General features: G+C 38.2%; 1 protein-coding gene across 1 annotated transcript; it reads right to left on the reverse strand.

Moving 5' to 3' along the window:
• Positions 1–288: 288 nt before the first annotated feature.
• On the reverse strand, positions 289–22030 carry ifih1 (interferon induced with helicase C domain 1). Its single transcript, XM_026912918.3, has 16 exons — positions 21337–22030; positions 19424–19592; positions 18733–18972; positions 17744–17800; positions 13395–13588; positions 11849–12059; positions 9756–9973; positions 9188–9289; positions 7877–8000; positions 4305–4520; positions 3815–4071; positions 3415–3564; positions 2434–2595; positions 2090–2283; positions 1810–1903; positions 289–1397 (listed from the first exon to the last, which is right to left on the reverse strand). The coding sequence occupies exons 1-16, from the start codon at positions 21760–21762 to the stop codon at positions 1206–1208; spliced, it is 3006 nt and encodes a 1001-aa protein (XP_026768719.2). The 5' UTR covers positions 21763–22030; the 3' UTR covers positions 289–1205.
• Positions 22031–23535: the final 1505 nt, after the last annotated feature.

Below are 23535 nucleotides of genomic sequence, written 5' to 3' on the forward strand. Positions count from 1 at the left end.
ATCTCTGAGCCAGCACAGGAGGGAGAAGTCTGTCCACTGTCCAGCTGTCAGTGTAAGTCCTAGTTGATGGCAGCAGTGATCTGACAGGAGCTCTCTGGTGAGGCCTATACACAAGGAAACTGCTTCCTCCTGGGGGTGCCTGAACAGGTGCAGTGGTGTGTGTTTGTGTGCTGTTGTGTGTGACATTCTCCCATGAGTACTTCACACTCAGAGAACTTTATGGCAGTCAATAAATTTTGATCCAAGCCCCATCATTATGGATTGCTCATGCAAGAAATTAAACCCAGGTGACACATCAGACATTTATTTGTTTAGTGGGAATAAACCATATCCTTCCCTAAAGAAGTACACTGCATTGTGTAAGTCAATGGAAAATGACATTTTTACTGGAAATCTAGCACACTGTATATGTGATATAAAATTTAGGGGTAAAACAACTATAGGCTTCACACAGTTTAGATGGAATGACCCTTAAATATCATACCCAATGTGCTGTACCAAATCTGCAAAACAACAAAACATGCATGGACTAGTCATGAAGGCTTGCTCCTCTTGGCTTCACCTGCTGAAGCCATAAATGACCTGATTTTACAGTGTAAAGGTGTTAAAGGTGTTCAATTCATTTGGAGCTTATAGTGATAAATATCTCATTCATTTAAGTATCACAGGAAAAAATATTCCACATGATTAAGGAACTTGTATTTTTTAAGAAAACAGAAGTGACAGAAATCTTTAGATATTTTTAGAGGTTTTAGTGGAACTGCATTGAATGGCATTAGTCCAAGAAAAAAAAAATAAAAAAAAGTCACCACTCTCATGGAAGCAGTCAGAGCAGCCATAAAAATGTGGTGATTAAATTGATCATCATTAAAATGTAAAACATTTTACAGCAACTAAAAGAGATGATGATACTGTCTATCAGTATGTTTTAAGATATTTCTTATCCTGAAAATCATCCAGAGTTAAAAAGATTTTTCATAAAAGGAAATAAAAGAGACAGTATTCACATTCCACATACCAGTGTAAATGATTGTATGGTCTGTTGATTTTTTTCATGGCGTGAATGCGGCAATAGCAATATATCTTTATATTTTTGTGACAGCTTCATGCATCATTCATTCAATGGCACAATGCACAGTATGGTGTTCAGTACTAGTTGTCAGTAAGTAAACTGAGATGAGCACTGTTTTGCTTTTTACACTGATTTAGTCCATCTCTGTTTCATCGTCTGAGTTGTGTGTGACGACATGGTGAGCGTAGTCAAACGCAGGGAACCTGATGGCCAGCTCATTCCACTTGCTGAACACCTTTTTCTTTGAGTTGTATGCCACCACAAAGTTTTTGATGTGGAGGCATGGACATTCAATGCTTTTATAAAGCATCATAGAGCCCCAACGCTGCAACCAGACCAAAAAAAACCTTGCGTTCAGTCAAAGCACATATAACTAGCCAGCAAAACCATGCTCAATAGAAAATTAATTATGTTACATTCAGATTTACATGGTCTTAGATTTTAGGCGTATATATATATATATATATATATATATATATGGTTTAAACTAATCTTAGACACACTAACTGAATATTGTGATGATTAAATTAAGGCTAGTTACCTGCCACTGAACTAGCCTATACAAAGACACATAGATATGAGGAAATTCAGAAAAATATGCTTAAACTGCACATACTGTTAGAATGCTGGTTAAAACCTGTGCCCACTAACAAAGTTCATGGTGTATCAAAATATAGTTTTGTTTTTAAGCACACTTAAAAAGTAATATATATTTGCATATAATGCAAAAGAAATACCTGGCCACAGTTTTTACATGCTATAACTCCGTTTGCCTCATAATCCAGTAGTCTCTCCTGAAGGGCAGTGTTCTCTCTGACAGTGAACAGCTCTCTGAAATCAAGAAGAATATCACTGTCCTCATGATAACGATTATCAACTTAATCATCATTGTTATCATTATTATGCATTTCATCACAGCAATCACATCATCACTATCCTAATTGTATACTAACTTTTGCAATTACACTGTTACAATGAAAGATGACCAGGCTTTTTTCTTCCCAAGTATAGAAGTACCTGAATGCTGCAGTCACATTGATATGGTGCATCCTCTCAATGATCTCAATATCTTCTCCAGAGCACACAGATACACCACAGCTCCTGCAGGATAGCTTCACTTTGCTGGGGTCTTCCTTCATCATGCCCTTTTTATCCTTCTTCTTCGTCTTCACACGCTCCTCCACAATTGCCTGCAGCTGGTTCTCATTTATCTGAACACAACATGGCCACACGTCAACTACAATTTTCCTTCATGCCATCCACAGACAATTTTGGGCTTTGAGCTGGAAATGAATCTAAACTGGACATCCAATCAACTGCACTAATAACTGCATCAAAATGCAATCGTGGGTGAATCTTACTTTCTTTTCATACTCGTCACGGCTCAGTGTGCACACCCTGGCGATAGCTTTGCTCATCATTTTTTCCCTGTATTCATTCACACTTTCCCGTTCTGCTACACCCGATCCTGCCTCCTCCACCACTGTGTAACTGCTGTCCTCTGCTCTTCCTCTGCCTCGAGCCTGCAATACAAAACACAGTCAAATTGCTTCCTTACATTACATTCAGTTCATTTGAGGTACAGTTAGCTCTAATACACCACTTACTATAGTGTGTTTATGCATATTAGCCTTTAGTTTGTTACTGTCTAACCAACTATGTCCTGTGTCTATCATTAGTTTTTGATGCCAGTTAATGTCAATTATAATTAGCTATATATCTAACATATTATTTATTTTCAGTACTGTATTGCTTTTTATTTGTGGAGATTCATTCATGACACTAAACCCATCCATGATTAATCCCCTTGTTCTGTCTGTGTTTATGATATTATATGTTTCAGAGTGAGTGCCTTAAATGATGTTCTGTAATATATTTGTGATGGCCTGGAAAAATCTTTCCTGAAAGAGGTTTGCATCACAATCACAAGTAAAGACACAATATTTTAAATTCCGGTTGTGAAAAGGGAGAAATTGCATTTTAAAATTCCATTTCAAGTCCACTCCAGCCAGTATCTGATTACAAACTGAATTGATTAGGATTATGTCCAACAACTTGATCAACGCCTGACATTCACTGTGTGAGAAAAGCACACTTAGGTTTTAGACAGCGTCAGGCAGACTGACAATTTTTACCACCACATTTGTGGTTCTTGGCTCCTTTCCCAACATGATCAAGATTAGTAACTAAACTAATTAGAATTAGAAACTAAATTTTCCATGTTGATTTAGTGAAGTGTATTTATTTAATTGCATACAATTACAAACAGCTATAAAACCAAACAGTGCTGCTTTCTGACCCAATGCTAGAAAGAGAGAAAAAGCTAGGGAGGCAACATTTACCTGAATCATAGCGATTTCATTGGTCACCAAACAGTACCGAAAAACAAAATTACACTCCTTAATATCAAGGCCCTCCTCTGCCACAGTAGTGGCTATCAGCAGATTGATCACTCCTTCACGAAACTTGTTCAGCACCTCCCTCTGCTCTGCCTGCCATCACACACACACACACACACACAATAATTTCAGGGAGATAAAAAAAACAAATTAATTATACCAAAATTATTTGCACTAGCTATTTAAGGGCAGTAACTTCTGAACTTCTGTGGTTTACCAAGTAGTACATTATATATAGCAATTATATATGAACCTTAATTGATGTTATGGTGCTTTTCTAAGACAAGAGTTCAAAATGAAAAATAAACTGATCATCATTGATCCTCTGAAAAAAGTAACTCACTGCAGTCATTGGTTTCACCACACTCTGATCTCCACCACCAATCAGGTGGCTTGCTCTGACGCCAACATCCTCAAACTTTGAGTTCTCCTGAATCCACTGGCTGAGAGCAATGGCACTGAGGCGAGTCTTGGTGAAGATTATGCCTCTGGCTTCAGTTCTGGTGGTGTACTCCTCCAAGATGAGCGCCCTCAGCTGAGCCAGACTGTTATTCTCATACTGCGGGTTTTTCATCAGCTCCTGAAGACGCTCTTTTTTAGCTGTTGAATATCATAAAATGAAAAGAGGAGAGAGAGAGAGAGGTGAGAGGTTAGAACATTTCAAAGCCTGAAGGCAATTTAGTAACACATTTAGTGTTTTATGCTTATATTTTAAGCTTTAAATTCTTAAGCTAACTTTGATACAGAAGAAATAGAGTGCTGAAAACATTATGAAAGATCTGGATATATTTATCTGATCATTCTGCATTGCACTGCAGGCATTGCTGTAATACCATTAAATAATTTGAAGAGAAATCGTTCAGTGTCAGTGATCTGAATTGTGTCCTCATCGTCAGGGGAAAATTTCTTCTTGATCTCTTCATTGTAGTACTTGTCGAGGAAGCTGAAGGCATCACACATGCGGATGGTGTTGCTCTGGTAGAGAGCCTCGTTGTACTGACGCAGATGCTCTGCACAAACCCGCACTGTCTGATTGTCTTCTTTAGCAGCTGACAACATGAAACACAGTTAAATATCATCACAATTACTATTAACACCACTGTGAACAGTAACTGTATATATACTGCTATTTAAAAGGGCACTATTACTACTCCCCATTTATAATGCGTGACATGGTAATTTTTGTTAGTAATCTGATAGATCATCCAGAAGATCTGAAGATGATCCAGAGCTCCAGTCTGCGATTCAACCATTTTGCATTGGGGTATGGTCACGCATCAGCTGCAAACGGAGAGGAGGCGGGTTGAACCAGTGAGTAATGGCAGGTTCAAACCACCTGTGCTGCAAAAATCTTAAACTTTGGAGCGTCTCCAAGGAGTGTTTCTTTGTCACTGTTACCTCTTTTTAGCTCATTAGGGATCGAGATTTCTATAAAGCAGCTTTGTGACAATGTCTATTGTTAAAAGCTCTATACAAATAAAATTTAATCAAAATTGAATATTATCTTACTACTCAATACTAAAGTATGCACTACTGATTTAAAAGTGAGAGAACAGAACATTTGATAAACAAAACAAAACCAAACAACAAGCCAGATTTCCCCAATTTTGTTGTTTCACTATACAGGGATTGTTTAACCTGTGGAAGACTCACAGGACTGCTCAGCTCAGAGGCTCATGTCGTTTAACAGAGCCCTCCCCTAAGGCTTAGATCACAGAGGTCCTGCATGCCTCACACAAGCTATAGGCAGGAAGAGTCATGCTCTCAGGCTCTGGCAGGTGTCTTAGTGCCTCCTGTACATCGTGTGGCATGAGCGCTAAACATCCTGTGGAGCACACTTCTGAAGAGCAAGGCCAGCAATGAGCCAAAAACATCAGCCATTGTGTAGAGACTACATCAAATCAAATTAGAGCTCCCTAACATTAAAGCAAGCCACACAATTATTCGATGTGAGGTGGTGTTAAGAATGCTAAGACTGATGTCTGCAGCCTCGGTGATCCTGTAGGCATGCAGGAGCTACAAACTTTTCCCCAAGTTCTGACCAGTTCAGAGACATCTACATGTGTTGGTTTGCCTAGACAATGCTGTGAAGGGTAACTACATCAACCATCAGGGCTGCCTGAGGTTGAGCGGCCCTCTTCACCTTGTATGGAATCTCCTCATGTGTGCCCATTCATGGTTACCCATGTTAAAAACAACTCTGCCAGGCCTGTACAGCAGTGCAGTGGATGCATTATTGAGATAGCATGTTTGCCCAGGGAAGTGACTTCTGTACTAGGATGTAGTATCCCAGATCCACAAAAGGTTTGGTAAGGCACAGGTAGACTCTTTTCACCAATGGCAAGTCAACACACAGCAGGTTGTGGTTCTTTCTGGGCCAGGGAACCACAAATTCTTAAAATGTTGGATACAATTCAGCAACAAGGCCACAGTCCTACTCGTGGCCCCAAGATAGACAGCAAGATAGACCATTTTTTCCATTACTGCTTACGCTGGTGAGCGGAACACCCTGGCAGCTTCCTCCCTGAGCAGATCTGTTCTTCCAAGTGGATGGAGATATGTGGGTTTGGCCCCTCAGAATAAAACACAAACTGAGGAGTGTGACCCAGCAGTCCAGGAAACACACCTAAAAGCTAGAGTCCTTAGTACATGGGTCTTGCATGGTGTGCTCCCCATGAGCTGGACTGTATGCTTTGCTTGATTCCCAAGAAACCAGGGACTGCTGGACAGCAGCAAATCCCAATATGGGTTAAAGTTATATGTGGCTGGCATTGCAGTGAACCATAACACTGCGGATGACCTCTCTCGTGGCTTTTAAAGTTATTGCAGCCTTTCTGAAAGGGTTGAGCTGCTTTTATTGGCCAGGATTGCCTACGACCCTGGTGTGGGATCTCCCCCTTGCACTTGAGTACCATACAAAAGCAGAAACTCAACCGTATTCTTCTTCCACAAGGTTATGTATTTCTGAGTGAGACAGTATATTTGGGTGGGTGGGATTTTGGTTTTATCTATCAGAATTTGATTTGCTCATTTAAAGAGCACATTGTCTTTTGCAAAATGGTTATTACTTTCTTTATGACCCTACTCAAAAGTCATAGGGTATTTAGAGGTGTGGAAAAGTCACAGCACTTTAAGTGGAAAATATTTTTTTTTCCTTTTATGTGGCTAGTACAGATTAATTATGCATAATCGATCAAGGATATGAGCTAACAGAAAAAGGCCAGGTCTGATTTCAAGCTGCCTTTAAAGGCCTCCTTACAAGTCTATGCAAGATGCCAAACTACAGTGGGTGTCGTGGGTACAATGAGAAATGAACTTAAGGCAACAGTGTAAGAAAACACTGCCTTTATGTGTTGTAGTGGCCAAAATGATCCCAGTGGCCGATGTATTCTGAGTATATCTGAGTACAGAATTGGCCCTGAAACTTTCGATGACATCATTTTCCATGAGCACATGTTATATAAGTTCAGTGTTTCTTCTTGGGTAAAGAAGAAAGTTTTAGTGTAAATGGAGCTGAATAACAGTTGTAAAATGGCATAAAATGTATAGTTTCCTACATAAATTGTTATAAAAATTCTACATTTAAAAAAGGCTTTCTAACTATAGATGGTGCAAGAGACTGAGATTTTATTTCTGATATCTGACAGTACTGAATGCTAATGCTAATCACAGTGAGGCAGTGACTGAATATATTGTCAGTGAAGACTTATTTTTCCCCCTCTCTTTCAGTTAGGACCTACATTTTATTGTATCACTGCTCTAAAACCGAGCGATATGCTTGGTCTATTAACACACTACAAATAAACTGCCATGCTCTATGCAGATGATTGTTAACAACCAATCTGTGTGCCCAATGGTTCATTTTACAATTCAGTTGGAAAGACAGCAGATCTATTTGCTTTTTATCTATATGAATTATTTGGTAATGTTTATTTATCAACTATTCATTATTAATAGTTGTGTAATGATCGCTGTATGTAAGCGATGTAAACAATATTTATATATTTTTTACAAATCCCAAAGCATCATTCCATGATTTAATGTTTAAAAAGCTGGTATGGATTTAAACACTGGTTTAACCTGAAGCAGTATCTTTTCTGTGAGACATGCTTGAGGCACACAATTGAAAATAATTTTTCTTTTCTTTTCTTTAACCATTTCCACGCCCAGCACAAAACAATGTTACAGCCATGCAAAGACTTGAGAACCTTGTGGGAGTGTGTAAACAAAGACTGCATGGGATGCGGTATATCTGGTGAATTGCATCAATGAGTTTACAATGTAGAGGTACCACAGCGCTTTCAGTGATGACTTGGCTACTGGTACTCAGTAAGGAAACAAGCTCAACTAATTCTGAAGGAAACATGCCCTGGCAATCTGGAACATAAGAAAGTTTCTCTCTTACCATTCTGCTCTTTTTGCACCACCCACTGCTCATAATTTTGTGTGCCTGGTTGGCACAGTGGGTTCAGTTGGGCATGTGTGTGAATCTCATTCATGATTCCTTTGATCACATCTCCAAAGGGATCCTTCAAAATGACAGGAAAAACAAAATTACTAATGCCAAAAAACTGTATTGGAAGTCACACTTTCTGTAAAATTCCATGATGACTATGACATTTAGTCACAAAATAAAGATACAGTGAAGTACAAAAGTTTGTATACCCCTGGGCTCTGGGTGAAAAAATGTAAAATATACATCATGGTATTACACCAGCTGGAGTTTAAGTCAGCAGTTATTATTATTAGCATGCTCTAAGGTGCCTACTGAATTAAACATTCAGCATGTTTACTTTTTTAAGTCTTATTTAACACATGAAAAACTTAAATAGGTTAAGATTATCAAACAGTGTGCCATGAGCACTCAAGAGCCAGTGGGATTATTAAAATACAATTCACAAGACCTGATACAGAAACTACTGACCTTTCACAAAGCTGAAGGGGATAAAAGGATATTAACATGTTTAGGAATACTATTACCAACATCTTTCACAGAAAGAAACATGGACACAAAGCAACTACCAAAGAGTAAACAAAAAAAATAACTGAACAAGTGGAACTTGAAGTCAGCTGTGATGACAGGGATGCTACCAATGAGACTAGTTCTTCTAGTTACTAACCTATACCTTTAAATATACTTCAAACCAGAAGGAAGCTATTACAAAACGATTTCAGATATTTGACCTTGCTGTGACCTTGCCCCTGTTGAGATCAATACCAAAATCTGATCTATTCATCTGCTAGTTACAATGATAATCCTACAACCATTCAACCTCAGACAGATGGATGGACAGATGAACGGACTGAAGGCAAAATCAGATTAGCCAAATCAATTAGATAGCCAGGGCTTTGAGTTCCTGAACATGAATATGTTAGTAACAGCTCTGTATGACAAACAGGAAGGAAGTTATCGAAGAATTTTTTTTCAGACATTTGACCTTGCTGTGACCTTGAAACACAGCAAAATATATAAACGTTCCTTTTAAGTGGAATTCAACATTTATAACACCCAGAAAGTTGCCTTGTTCTGATTGTTTCATTATTAATATCTTAAGATATACCTTTTGACAATTTCTTTTATTTGATAATGAAGGAACAAGTGAGAGTATGCAAACTTTTGCACTCATCTGTATAATGCAGCACTCTGAGAGCATGCCTGTGTATTTAGAATATATGTCTAATGGAATGTGATGGTTTGCTTGGATGTGGTTGGTACCTCCTTTCTTTCCTGAGCACTCGCAATACGTTTGTATGGACCCTTGGGCTCTTCTCCGTGAGCTTTGGTCTTTATTGTGTAGGCGTCCAAGTTAGCACAAATCTGCAAGGCATCATTATAATGATGTTCATGTTGAAGAATTACATCAGTCAGTCATGGCCTTAATAACACCACTTAGCCAATGATTATCTCCCTCCCTGCAATTCTCAGGATGTTAAGAAGATAAGAGGAGACACTTGTTCCTTAAACTGTGAAAAGTATGGGTAAGACACGCAATCTGTTTACAGAGTGTCTGGTTGGTTTGATCATTCCTTCAGAGAAGAATGAAGCACATGAGATACTTTATAGCTGCACAGTGCACAGGGGCCATGTGAAACATTAGAAACAGCTTGGACGAGGTGGGAAAAGAGATTTAGAGGGAAGAAACAGAAGGGAAAGTTTTAACTAAAGAGAACTTTGGTCATAGAAGTTGTGCGACAAGGCCAACTGACATTTGAATTAGGATGTTTTCTGTATCTACATGTGCATTCGGTATGTACTGTATATGTATGTGTTAAAATGCATTTACTCTGAGAATGTGCTCTTCAGCTTTCTGCTGAGTCTTGGCTCCTCCAACTCCGGGTGAAGCAGTGAGGCCGAGGATCTGTGGCAGCGGCGCTGGTTGTTTCTGTTCCTTTCGCAGCCTAGCATTCCTGTGCTTCTGTTTCAGGTAGCGGATCATGATGTGGTTATACACACCTCCCTTTTGTGTATGATGGCACTCATCAATTACCATCAAAGTGAATTCTGCCAAAGAAATTAGTAAGAGCATGCTCACTTTAACAAACTTCAGCCCACACATGCTGAACTCTGAGTTTGTTTTGATTTTGTTCTGCTCTTCTCTGTTGAAATGCCAAGTGAAGTGTAATACAGTTAAAACACTCCAAGCAGAACAAATTTGTATTAAATGTTCTTGTTTCTATTTCAACACAACACACTAACCTTGTCCCAACAGAAGGCTCTAAGCCAGCAACAGCATGTTCACTGATATAAATGTTAACTCAGTACACCATCTTAAACACTCAAAGTTACTGAACAGTTTTGAATATTATGTTTATAAAGTCATTAATGTGTTTTATTTCTACTCATCTTTGGTACTGTGTACTCTTTTCAAAGATCTCACCATAATATTGTGACTTCGGTATGGTGCTGCAGACTTTAAAAAAAAAAAAAAAACTCAAAAATGATTATTAAAACGTCAAGTTTTTTTTTGATGGTTAATTCTGGATACTACATAGATCAGTTCTTGGGTCAAGTTTGTCAACACAGCACATATTCAGAGTTGATTCAGAGCAAACTGAGGAGTTAATTCTGAAATCGAGCATATCAGCACACTTCAGGCCAGTGTTTGCCAAAAACAAAGGCGTGCCTCAGTTATACAAGTTTCTGATCCTGAACTTAAGCCCATTTTCCTTTAGGAGATGTCCACTTGAGGGAAGAGCTGCAGTAAGTCCATTAGGTCCCAAGTTATGATTTCATGACTGCATCAGCAGGTACATTGCTAGTTAGTTAATTGAGAAGGCAAGAGGATGTAGAGCATTTACAAACTGCTTATTCATGCACCTTCAGAACTTAGTCACATTAGCATTGCCCGAAGTTATATAAATATTCTTAGGCCATTTTACTAGGTTTTATGTGTCAAAGCAGTAAATTATCATTACATATAGATTATTTTTCATGGTTTAAAATTACACTTACAGGGATACTTTTTATTTCACATGTTGATGGAAGTGAGCCTGAATGATAATGTAGTTAAATAGAAGCTGAATTCTAATTATTTTGACGAAAGTGTTTATCTATCTGGTTCCATTTCCTCAAGCTAAACCATTTTGTGCTTAATGCTGTTCCTTGCAACACCTCTCTTAATACTTTTCATATTTATGTTGAGAGGTCTGGATGTCTACACCCACCATTTCCTTTGGAATGCCAAAACCAGCTTTTTCTTTCTCCTAAAGGGGTTGCATTTTAAACATGAGGCTTAGTGTTTTATGGCCGTACATCACACTAGCTTAAAGCTTGAATGCCTAAAAGCTTCTCAGTACATCTACAAGTCCCTAGTGACAAGGAGAGCCGCTGCACACATTTAAGTGTGAACATAATAGTAACAGAGTTCCCCTTCCTCTGTGATACTGCAAGACATTCCACCAAACCTCTGGAGAAAAGCACCAAAGAGTGCATGTGTCACAACCAGAACAGTTTAACAAGAATGTGTTTTACAAATCTAACTGTAAAGGTGTTGTGTATTCATACAGATGTATTCCGCTCTTGTAGTGGAACAATGATCATGAGTCATTTAGGGAAGAAAAAAATCTCTTGTGGATTTGATCAGTCAGCCGATTCACTCACTGATGACTAGAACAGACATGTGGCCAAAAGACCAATGAAAAAAAAGAAAAAGAAAAGAAAAAGGAGAAATATCCATAACACCAATAAACACCATATGTCATCTGGTAGTTTGCACTGCCAGAAAAGCATTGGAATTGGCAGCATAGACAGGATGTTAAAAAAAAAGAAAATATGTCAAACGAAACATCAGGTAGACAGCGGATTGAGCTCGGTGAAGCTGTTTGAAGGGAATTATCCTGCAATGAGAAAGGTCATGGTAAAGCCAGTGTAACCTACGTGATAATGTGATCCCGTCCTCATCACCCTGTTTGGCTTTGGCTAAAGAGTTTTCCAGGATTTGCGCAGTGCAGATGATGATATCATTCTTCTCAACGACTTGTGGGAAGGAGATTTTAAGCTGTGAGTCTCCGCTCACTCTCTCTACAGAGTACTGGTGCTTCAGAAACTTCCCAAACTCTGCTTTGTAGTGCTGCTCCACCAGGGGCACCTAAACAATGAAGTAAAAATGTCTGATCTCCTCAGAACAAATAGATTTTAAATTAATTCACATACGTTACATTTCAGAAGGAGCTTATGTTTTTACTTTAAAGAGCACATGCACTGTAACAAAAACTAACTTAGTGTAATGATAACAGATATTACAGCGGGATATAATATAAGCACAAGGCAATATTAGAATTAAAGAATATTGGAGTGCAGTATTTGTTGAGAAATATTGTGGAAAGGTTTTTAGGTCTACATACACGCTTTTAAAAAACGATAACTCTGTGATATGATTAAATAGTAATGGTCTGCAATATGCCTGCAATTTGAAGTTGCTGTTTGAAAATAAAACACATAGTCTTCTGGTTTTAGTTATTATCTGTTATCTGTCACTCTTAAGAATAAAGTCACTTTGCATTGTCACATGCCTCTTAGAATAGCTCAATTCCAATTGCCTCACTAAATGTCAAATTGTTCAAAGGTATCATGGGGCCAATTTTAAAATGGGATAATGTGGGATAAACATGGGATAAACATGGGATAAAGAGCTGTCAAGTTTGTTAGTGAAAGAATGCAAGCTGGACTGAGGCGATTTTACAGCAGTACTATTAAAAATCAGATTTATGATGCTTGAAAGGAGACAATATAAAAATAAAATACTAGAAGTCTTAGGTGTTTGAGTACATTAGGCGTGAGGTAATCTCTGAAGAACAATCAGGTTTAAAAATGATAATCAGAGAGTGCTTCTACTGCTTTAATTATCCTGATCTTTAATTTTCTACCACTTGATTTTTTTTCATTCTGAATTATCAGGACCTGCAGTAAATTTGGACTCAACATACAGTATTTAAGCTGAGAAAATGTTTGGTAACAAATAATGCATGTTCTCCTTTCAGGCATGATGAATTTAGGTGAATCTGATATAACTCTATATAGCTTACTGCAAACTGAGGCAGACTTGAAGCCTGATTTTTCTGGAGTGTGACACATTAAAAAAGTACTACTTTGGAGATGATTCAGAAGATAAAAAAAAAGCTGATGTGTTTCCATCCCAAATACTCACTGCATTTCCACTAAATCACATGAACGTGTGGATGTTCTATGCAGAGGTATATTGGATAAATAAGTAAAATATCAAACTGAATTTAGTAGACATATTCATACTGTGTGTGAGGATCTGAAATCAGTGTTGAATAATTTATACTACTTTAAAAGGGATTGTATAAACTCTCTGATATAGGAGATGTCTTTTTAATATTCAATCATATCCTAAAGGTTTGTGCTACAGAGAGGCAGGCTTGCATTCTGCATATGCATCTGGATTGCAGCCGTGCAGTACCTTGTTAACCAGAACAACAACTTTTGCTGGCTGTCCCTTTAGCTTTCTGCTCTCCAGATGCTGTTTGGTGATGTACACTGCAACTCGGGTTTTACCACTTCCTGTCGGGAGACAGATGATGATGTTCTTTCCCTCCAGAGCTGGACGAGCGACATCCGTCTGATAATCACGCAGCACAATCTCTTTCTCATTCACTGAGGGAAAGAAGGAGTTCTTTAGAGACACAAGGTGGTTAAAAAAAACACACAAAAACAAAAAGATGAGGCTAGGGTGTAGGTGCTCCCTGCATGCCCCCAATGAGTCTATGTTTCATTTCCCCCATCCACTAGTTTGGGAAAATTACTGTTTAGACTATTTAGGAGTGCTTGCTGTTCTAGTATGTCATGTTTGTCTTAGCTGTTACACTTAGAATAACATTGCTGCATACTGGGTGACCTTCTATGGTTTTTTGATCCAGGCATATTAAGAGGGGATTTAGCTGTGTCTCCGCTCCTGCTACAACACCCACCATCAGAGTAGGGTGAAGCAGCAAGAAGCAAATAATAGCCTTGAAGTGCTCCATCTGGTTTATTACCAAGCCTGTTTTGTGTAGGGCTGTTTAAGAAGGAAATACCACATTTCCATGTCCTGATATAAATACACACACACACACACCTCACAGGTCAATTTTTGACTTGTTTTACTTGTCCTCCATACAAATATATGTATGGAGTACAAGGGAGGGAACATACAACATGATAACGTATAAACCTGCAATTTCAGTAGATTGACAAGGGCAGCACTGTACAATTAAAAAAGTACTGGTAACTCCACATGACCAAGTAATATTGGATTCACTAAGTCTAGGTTAACTATATCTAACTGTGCCAGTTAACTACAATGCTGGCAAAGACTAGATCAGGCATGAGGCCCAACCTGTGCAGCAGGTTTGTGAACTTTGTGTTTGTGTGTGTGAGACTGGAAATGGGCTGGCGTGCCAGTTGGGAAACTCTAGGAAAAAGTATCTGTAACCACTGCTTATTGAAAGCAGCCTCTCAGGCATATACAGGGCTCCAGACAGACTCTGATAACACTTCATGAACTGACAGTAACTTTTCACTTACTTATCTAAATGAACAAAATGACATTTGTGGCAATGGATCAGACTGAATAATACAAAGTACTGTGGCACAAAACATGAATGTGCTTATGTGTGTTCAGGACTCATGTTCATGTGTATTCGTCTCCATCACTTCTCTGTTAGACCGCAGATTTCCTGCTGCTGGGATTCCACAGAAAATCTGCAGGAAAGCTCAGCAAAAACATCAATTGTAACACGTGGTTTATTTGCAATACTACACCAGCCATTTAGGAGAACTGTTAGGCTTACATCTGGTGTATTTCTGCAGACTGGGCGGATGGCAAGAGGTTATATTGGTTACAGATGAAGGTGATTTGGTGTGAAGTAGCTGAGTGACTCAGTATTAGATTTCGGTTTGTCCCAGATGGTGGGAAACGCCTTCACCAAAGGGTGAATTTTAGCAATCAAAAACCATGAGGTTATGCTCCTCAGATAACGTCCTCACTATTAAACATCCTGCCACAACTACAACAACAAAAAATCCAACACCTCTGTCTGAATACACTGGACTTTCCAGAGCTTGGACAGCATGGAGCAAGTGATGCCATCTGGTGGAGAAAAGTGGCAGGACCAGGACCCACATTGTCACACATTTTTTAAAACTTTTTTTTCCCTTTGTTTTTCCTTTTAACTATTGTGTAAACACACTGTTTTGTGATTTGGCTACACTAAAAGCAAGTCAATAACATATTGTTCATTCAAAACATTCAAAAACCAGAAAGAATGTATCGTATTAAATTCCTCTCATTCATGCTTGCCATAGCCAAAAGACTGATAGTACACAAGAGACCAAAGGGGAAGCTGAGATGGCAGCCTCCACAGCCATTGCTTGCAGAAGGGGGAGCATGTGTTTGTAATTAAGACTTCTCTTCCCCTAGTCTGTTGCGAAAGTTCATAAATTGGTTTCAGTAACATATATTAGTGCCTAGCATTAGTAAAATATTTTCTCCAAACTTTGTTTAGTCTGTTTGGTTATTGTATAATTTATATATATATAGATTGTATAATCCCTGCTTTCCATGTCTGTGTCTGCGACTCCTGAAGTTGCAGTCTAAAACTCGCCTGATCCTCAGCCTCATCACAGCCACATCATCGTTCTCCAGTCAGTGTGTCCTATACCCGCTCACAGTCACCTGATTACTAATGACACCTTCCTGAAAATCACACTACTCTTTAAATAAACCAGACTGACAAACACCTTGCGATGTCTTGCTCCAGCATTGCGTCTGTGATGAATACACACTGTTATTATCTGCCTGTCTGGATTTGCATTCTGCTTCTTGTTTCCTGCTTCAGTCTTGTCTAGACTGTTTGCCCATCGCTTAACCGTTCACATTTCTGAGCACTGCCTTCGGAATGCCTACCATATCGGTTTTTAATAAAAAACAGAAAACCTGCAACTGTTTGTCTGCCTCATGACCCTGCCGGAAAGAATGTAAAACAATATAACCTGAATTTGAAGGCCCTAGGTGGTTTATAAGTGGACGTTCTCACTGAGTAGCAAAAATGTGCTGGAAAAGTGAACTTTCCTGGTGCAGCTACCAAGCAATATGCTGATCCTGCTAAAGGACAAAATCCACCCTGAACGACTTCATTAGGCTAATCATATTTATAGATTGCTTATAATTAACATAAGATCTTCAGTGGCATCTGATTCAGAGTTGACTTTTTTAGTTTAAACTTCTTTTATCGACATGCTGGTCTATTTTCTATTTCGTAAACGTTTTCCTACACTACCCACAATGCTGTTCGACTACATGCTGACAGTCATGCCAGTGGGACTTCATTTCTAACTAATGAGAAAAGCACTTTGGTCCTTTAGTCTGTCCAGCTCTCTCACCTCCTCATCTGTAAACTGTGCTCAAACAGGTCAGTTTCCAAAGCTTCAACTTTAATAATACTGCCATCCACGCCACTGTGCTTGTCATCTCGTAGATTGCGGAAAGCCAAGCCGAGTCTGCTGTAACTCAGTGCAACTTCATCAAATAGCTGGAACCTGGAGTCCAATGTTTCAACTCCTGACACTGAATGTTGCTGGAAAATGGTGAGTGAGAAAAGTAGCTCTTACTCTTTTGTTTTTAGGAGCTAACAGCGAAACCTGACCATTATCACAGCGAAACCTGACCAATATCTTTTTCATTCCTCCTATTAAATGCCACTGTAACATGCCCAGCAATGTACTCCTGTGAAATTAGAACAAAACACAACCTCTAACTTCTCAAAAGGATAATGAAAATACAACCTCAACTTAAGCACATCACAAATATTTCACTATAAAAATATTTGATGTGTTTCAGGGCAGAGTTTTCATTTTTTATGTAGGGATTCCTGGAGTAATGCTGTGTTCAGTTTGAAACTGAATGTGAATTATGGCATTTTGACTGTGTTAATGAGAATATTTTGCAAAAATTAAATAGTTTTACATGACTTTAATACACACTGAATTGTTGTTCAACAAAGTTTCCAGATTTCCTCAGAGCTACATGTGTGCATATTCCTGTTTCCACAGTATTAGGTATACCGAATTAGGTATTTGTGAAACCACTAGAAAATGGGATGATGTAGAACAGAATGCAAAAAGTACAAAATGTGACTAGCAGTAACTATGACTATTATCCTTGGATCACAGAACTTATTTTGTCTGTGAAAGAGACCCATCGTCCCTCTTTAGGAACATACTTCTGCTGTTTTCTTGCCTGCTGACTAAGCTTTAATCACTTAAAGATGGGGTCAGTGCAAGGATACACAACAGACATGTCATGTTACGAAACCTTGTGGAAAATACTAGAGACTAACACATGACTCATATCCCTAGTGGAATATGATTTATTGCCTACCAGATCCTCAGATTAAGGGTGTCACAGAACTGGCATGCAGCTTTGGGTGAGGTCTGGTTTTCATTATTATGTCCACACATCTGCTGATATAACAGAAAGTGCACTACTTTAAATGCACTCTCTATTTTTAGAAAAAAAAAATAAAATTATATATATGAAAAACAAATTATATATATGTACTGGGTTCTGATCACCCGAGCAGCTGAAGCCTTTTTCCACATAATCTTACTTGAGCGCCATTGGAATTACTGCACATTATTAAAACCAAATGCTACTCAAGTTAGCTTTGAATCACAAATATGATTTTGCAAAACATAAATTCTCTCTGGGCAAAAGTAGGCAGATTTGTTTTCTACTAGTTTGCATTATCTTGAAATTGCACAATGCAATACCTGATTGATCCGAGCTCTCTGTTGTTTCTTCATCACTGCCTTCATAAAGGTCCAAATCTGTGGCAGAATAAAATGCTGTTAAGCATGGACATATCCAAGGACATTATTTTTGAGTTCTTGATAGACTCTTAGTTGTGGTTTATAATTTTTGTTGACTTTGTGTTATATTTCTTAATTATTTATGAAAATACATAATATTTTATAGTAATGTTTATTGCGGTCTATCAGTTGTTATCATAATGCATTATAAGTAGTGTTGATAACACATTATATTGTAAATGCAAAAGGAACTCAGTTTCAGTTTACATATTACTTCATGTTTAATACATCCTCTGTTAATGGATTTCATTGATTTTGTTCTTTTTTAATGAGATTACAAGTTACAGTTTATTATTTAGTGCTCTAACTGTAGCTGCAGTGTAGTATTGGGCTCAATAAAACAGTTAAGAGTAAAATATTGTAATATTTTGAAAGATTTGGCTTAAAATATATTGCACTTTACTTAAAGCTCACAAAGCAACTTATCCGTAATTATGTCTGTCAAGAATCTAAACTCACAAATGACAAATATATAAAGACACGACAAAGTATGTTAAAATATCTATAAGTTATTACTCAATTTCTGGTGAGTACAGTTAATAAAATAAAACATAGTGGCAGGTTTAAGTGTGTCTAGTTATGATGAGATGTTATGAACACTACTTATAATGCATCATGTTAACAATTCATAATACGTTATAAACATTAATTATAGAGTGTAATGTATAACAATGTATATTATTACTTACTGTATGAATGTCATTAGACATATGGCCTTCATGGAAATTGCAATGTTAAACTGGGGTTCCAGTTTTTGTGTCAAAGGATTATTCTTTGCCTTAAGATATTTATCATATGATATTTTATATACTGTATGATACCATATAATTATACAGTCTTGTTTCTGAATGAAATAGGATGTAATGAATGTGTGTCTGAGGTTGGCCAACCTGTGCCTCCAATGCTAAGCTCAGCAGATGAGTCCATACAGGAAAGGAAGCTACTGCTGTCCATACTTCTGTCAAGAGCTGCAGCTTCAGCTGAGGAGCCAGAGGCCAAACTGGGAGGGGGAGAGAGAGATCTGGGGGCAGGGTTATCCAAAACCTCGTCCCCCATCTTTGTGTCAGTCTGTGTAGCCAATTCACTCTCATCCTTTAGAGATTGTGGTTTGTCAGCATCAGCTGATGATTCTGAAACGTCCGGTCAAAAAAAAAAAAAAAATCTATGCTATGTATCAAGCAGTGACCATTATATGACTTGGTCGATCCATGTACTCTTTCCATTATTAATCTCAGTCAGAGTTTATGATTCCAGACTAGAAATACAGTATAACTTTATTATTCAGGTGTGAGGGATAGGGCTAAGTGAAAACAGTATTATTACATCTTTTATTACATCTCTGCATTCTGTGGAACTCTAGGTTGTTCTACAGCATATTCTGTTTTATATAAATGCACAACTGCAGCAAGTGGAGTTTAATTAAATATTAATAAGGGAGTTTAATTACATATTATGAACAATATATAAACAGGGACTTTAGGTATAGATATAAGTCTTGAGCTAAGGTATCTATTGCATATAGGCCGCATATGTTAGTGTATGAGATGTGAAAGCTGTGTGTTTAGTGCGGGTAACAGTTACCACTGGGCTCGTCAGGTTCTCCTCGTAATTCCTGCACCAGCCTGATGTGTTCTGTCTTCTCCAAAGCATCCAGGAACTGTGAGAACCAGCCAAACTCATTCTTTGGCAGCTGAGACAACAGTGCACGAGCTCCGGCCATGTTCCCATGTTGTTCTGTCACTGCTAAAATCTAATCAGAGGTATAGTGTGTGTGCATGAGAGAGAGAGAGAGAGAGACATGGTATATAAACAATTTTATATCTGTCTGTTTCTCAAATAAAGGCCTACATTGAAAAATCTCTGACTTTTAAACATCTTATAAATGAAGCTCCTTCACCCTCTGCTGGAATAAAACTGTATCGCACCGACGCCCAGACTCAGGGATGCCCCTGAATTAGTTCGCTTTTTCCCTTTTTGCATTAACACACATACTGTAGAAAGAAAAAGAAAATAAATTTCTACATAATGCTTCATTTATCTGTCTACTGACAAAATCAGTTGGGATGTTAAAATAAATTTATTAAGTTGTCTGTTTTTATTAATGGATAAAAAAATTTATTAAGTTTAATAAAATTGCTCCACTGTTTTGTTGCCATTTTGTTGGTAAAACCTTAGTAAAACTAAGTACTACTGACAGATAATTTGTTTTGTGTAGATGACTTTTAACATATTGCCTTTATTGCATACAGTCATGGGGAAAAGAAACTACACCCTCCTTCAATTCTATGTTTTTATTTATCAGGGCCTAAATAACAATTATGTGGTCCTTACCAACTTCTGCAAACAAACAAATAATCTCAGGTGACAATAACAACAAAAAAAATAAAAGATTTCAATATGTAGTCCCCCCCCCCCCCCCCCCCCCCCCCCCCCCCCAAATAAACCAACATTCAGAAACCGAGTGGGAAAAAATAAGTACACCCTTCCTACTTCCACAATCAATTAAGAGAAGAATTAGCAACCAGATGTTACTCATGAAATGCACAAAATTAGTTAATCATCAAGAAGTGTGACTACAGCTATGAAAGCAGAACTTTTGGCAGTTTGGTGTTCTGGAGCACTCTGGTGTGTGTCTACATGATGCTGAGCAGAAAGACATCGGCTGTGACCTCAGAGAAGCAATTGTTGCTGCTCATGAATCTTTGAAGGGTTATAAGGCCATCTCCAAACAATTTGAAATTCACCATTCTACAGTGAAAAGGATTGTTTACAAATGGAGAGCCTTCAAGACAGTTGCCCCATTAGTGGGTGTCTGAGCAAATTCAGCTCAATTGCAGACTGTTTAATGCTTAGAGATATAAAGAATAACCCAAGGGCTACAGGCCTATGTGACCTACAGGCCTCTGTAAGCACATTAAGTGTTTACGTTCATGACAGCACAATCAGAAAAATACTGAACAGGTATGGCTTTCAGGGAAGGGTGGCTAGGAAAAAGCCCCTTTCTCTCCAAAAGGAATACGGCAGCACGACTAAGGTTTGCAAAACTGCATCTGAACAAACCACAGAAGTTCTGGAACAATATCCTTTGGACTGACCGAGGTGGAGATGATTGGTCATCATGCACACCACAAGTGAACCAAGCTATCCAAGGTTGGATTCACTATGGATCCAGCATGGCATCCAAAAATATTGTACGGGCCTAGAAGTGATTCTTTTTGCTTTATGCATCTACCATAAGTGTAACAATGATATGAAGGATGATGTGGGTCACCAGCGGCCCAAGTCTGCCCCCCCAGCTGAATGTTCTAGACACGCCCCTGAGTGCAGGGAAACCAAAGGCAGCTAGATTATGATTGTCTTAAACATGAAAGGGTTGTATTATAATTTTCGAAATGTGAATACACAGTCTAAAGAGCGCACAAGGCTGGAATCATGTTTTATCTCGCGAATCGATTCGCTCGAGTCACTTAAACGATTCCTCCACCATTACTTACAGTCTCGCGATCCTCGGCGGTAAGAATATTCCTCTCATAACAGCTGTGACACACATCCCGAGTCTTTATGTTGATTAGAGAGAGCTTCAGCAGGTCTATCAGCCGGATGTAGGTGTCATTCTCAGCCTCTAAGGACGGACTGGGAGGATTGTTTTCCATATAGTTGGCTGCTTGTTTACATCCGACCATTTCAAGTGCAGTTATGAGTTCTCTGAACCAGCCTTCTGGATAGGTTTTACTTATAATTTCCTGGAGGAGAAGGTCGGCAGCCTTTTTTTCGCCTTCATTCTGTAGTTTGGCTTTTATCAGCTCCTTTTGCTCATCGCTTAGGAAGTGTAGCACATCCAGAACAGGGGCGACCCGAATCAGCTGTTTCAGTCGGTTTCTGAAGCAGTCGATGGTTTTCTTCTCCTGATCGTGGTCCATGGTTCAGAATAAAGATGTGAGCTCGGGACAATGTGTGTATACAAAGTGAAACGCAGTGAAACACACAGACAGGGTGCAGAAAACATGAACTCCCGGGAAATGTGCCGCCTGCTTTCGGTTTCGTTTCCCCTCCTGCTAGGTTTCTTACAAACAGAGCTCAGTCAAAGCTTTCGGTTTTAAACGGAGTCCTGGCATTTGTGCTACTCTAAAATGTTCTCAGCAGTACTTATAATGTCAGCTAACATGTGTTGAGCTCCATTACCTTATGAGGAAATGACTACGTTATTAAACAGGAATGTTTAAACTAATTACGTTTGTTTAAAAGAATAATTTTGTCCAGTGACCAGTAGAGGGAGACATAGTCCAGTAAAGGCCTTGTCCTCTTATTGACTCCTCCTCTGTCAGTTCTCTGTCAGGCACAAAATCCTTCTGGAATTAGCTCTCTAAACTGTTAACAGACACAAAGACAGAGAAAGATAGATCTATACACACACACACACACACACATATATATATATATATATATATATATATATATATATATGTATATATATATATATACACACACACACACACACACACACACAGTACTGTGCAAAGTCTTAGGCACATGCAAAGAAATGCTGTAGAGCAAAGATGCCTTCAGAAATAATGAAACTAGATGTTTCTACATTTAAAAAATACTGTAAAGAGCAGTAAACAGTAATAAATGAAACAAAGTCAATACTTGGTGTGACGATCCTTCACTTTCAAAAAAAAAATTAGTAGTCTCAGGTACAGTGTGTGCAGTTTTATAAATAAATGAGCTGTAAGTGTTACTGAGCATCTTACAGAAGCAGACACAGTTCTTCTGAAGACTTTGACTGTCACACTTGCTTCTTATTTTTGCAGCAAAATCCAACAGCCTTCATTATGTATTTTTTGTCTGAAAAATAAAATAAAATAAAAATCTATAACAAAGGTTGTACAAAACAAAAATAGGGTGCCTAAGACTTTTGCACAGTACTGTATATATATATATATATATATATATATATATATATATATATATATATATAGATAGATAGATAGATAGATAGATAGATATAGATATAGATATAGATATATGTATAGATAGATAGATAGATAGATAGATAGACAGATATTCATCCAGGCAGATAGATTGATAATGACTGATTTGATTTATATGGATGGATGGATGGATGGATGTGATTCAAGGTGTTTAGAAAAGATTCAACTATGAAATAAAAAAAATTGTAAGGAGGTTCATGAATGCATATGTTAATATCTTAAGACCTTCTCACATATCGTCTTAATAATAAATGTATTTTTCCTCAATCATGATACGGAGCTCAGTTACGTTCCTTATAATGTTATAGATGGCCTTTCTTGACACAATGCATAGCACACAACTTGATCCATTAACTGTAACCTACAGTATTGTGTAATCCTGTTTAAACGAAACAATACAGCAAACCTTATTTTAAATATTACCCCAGCAAACATGCCTGTGCAGGCCCACCGTGGGTAGGTGTGGGTTTACTGTGGTAATGGGGCCCATAGTGGGCTGCCCACTGCAGGATCAATTTTCTGCCTGCAATGGCCCCACATGGGCCCCAAAGGGGCATGATTGCTGGGACTCATTCACTGCAGATCATTTCTTAAGATACCTGACGGGTATACCATCAGCTGCCAGTTTATTAGTTACACTCACTAGTCACTTTGTCAATCTATAATTAATGACTGTAGTCAGTCTGTTGCTATTCACAATTT

Source organism: Pangasianodon hypophthalmus, chromosome 5, assembly GCF_027358585.1.
Source record: "Pangasianodon hypophthalmus isolate fPanHyp1 chromosome 5, fPanHyp1.pri, whole genome shotgun sequence".
In the NCBI taxonomy this organism is placed as follows: Eukaryota; Metazoa; Chordata; class Actinopteri; order Siluriformes; family Pangasiidae; genus Pangasianodon; species Pangasianodon hypophthalmus.

What these genes read in the sequence shown, in the direction of transcription:
- ifih1 (XM_026912918.3), bottom strand. Translation starts at nt 21,762, where the DNA reads ATGGACCACGATCAGGAGAAGAAAACCATCGACTGCTTCAGAAACCGA. An exon ending in CTGAAGAGCACATTCTCAGA is followed by an intron (nt 9,290 to 9,755) that starts GTAAATGCATTT and finishes GATGCCTTGCAG; the next exon opens with ATTTGTGCTAACTTGGACGC. An exon ending in GTGACGAGTATGAAAAGAAA is followed by an intron (nt 2,284 to 2,433) that starts GTAAGATTCACC and finishes TGTTGTGTTCAG; the next exon opens with ATAAATGAGAACCAGCTGCA.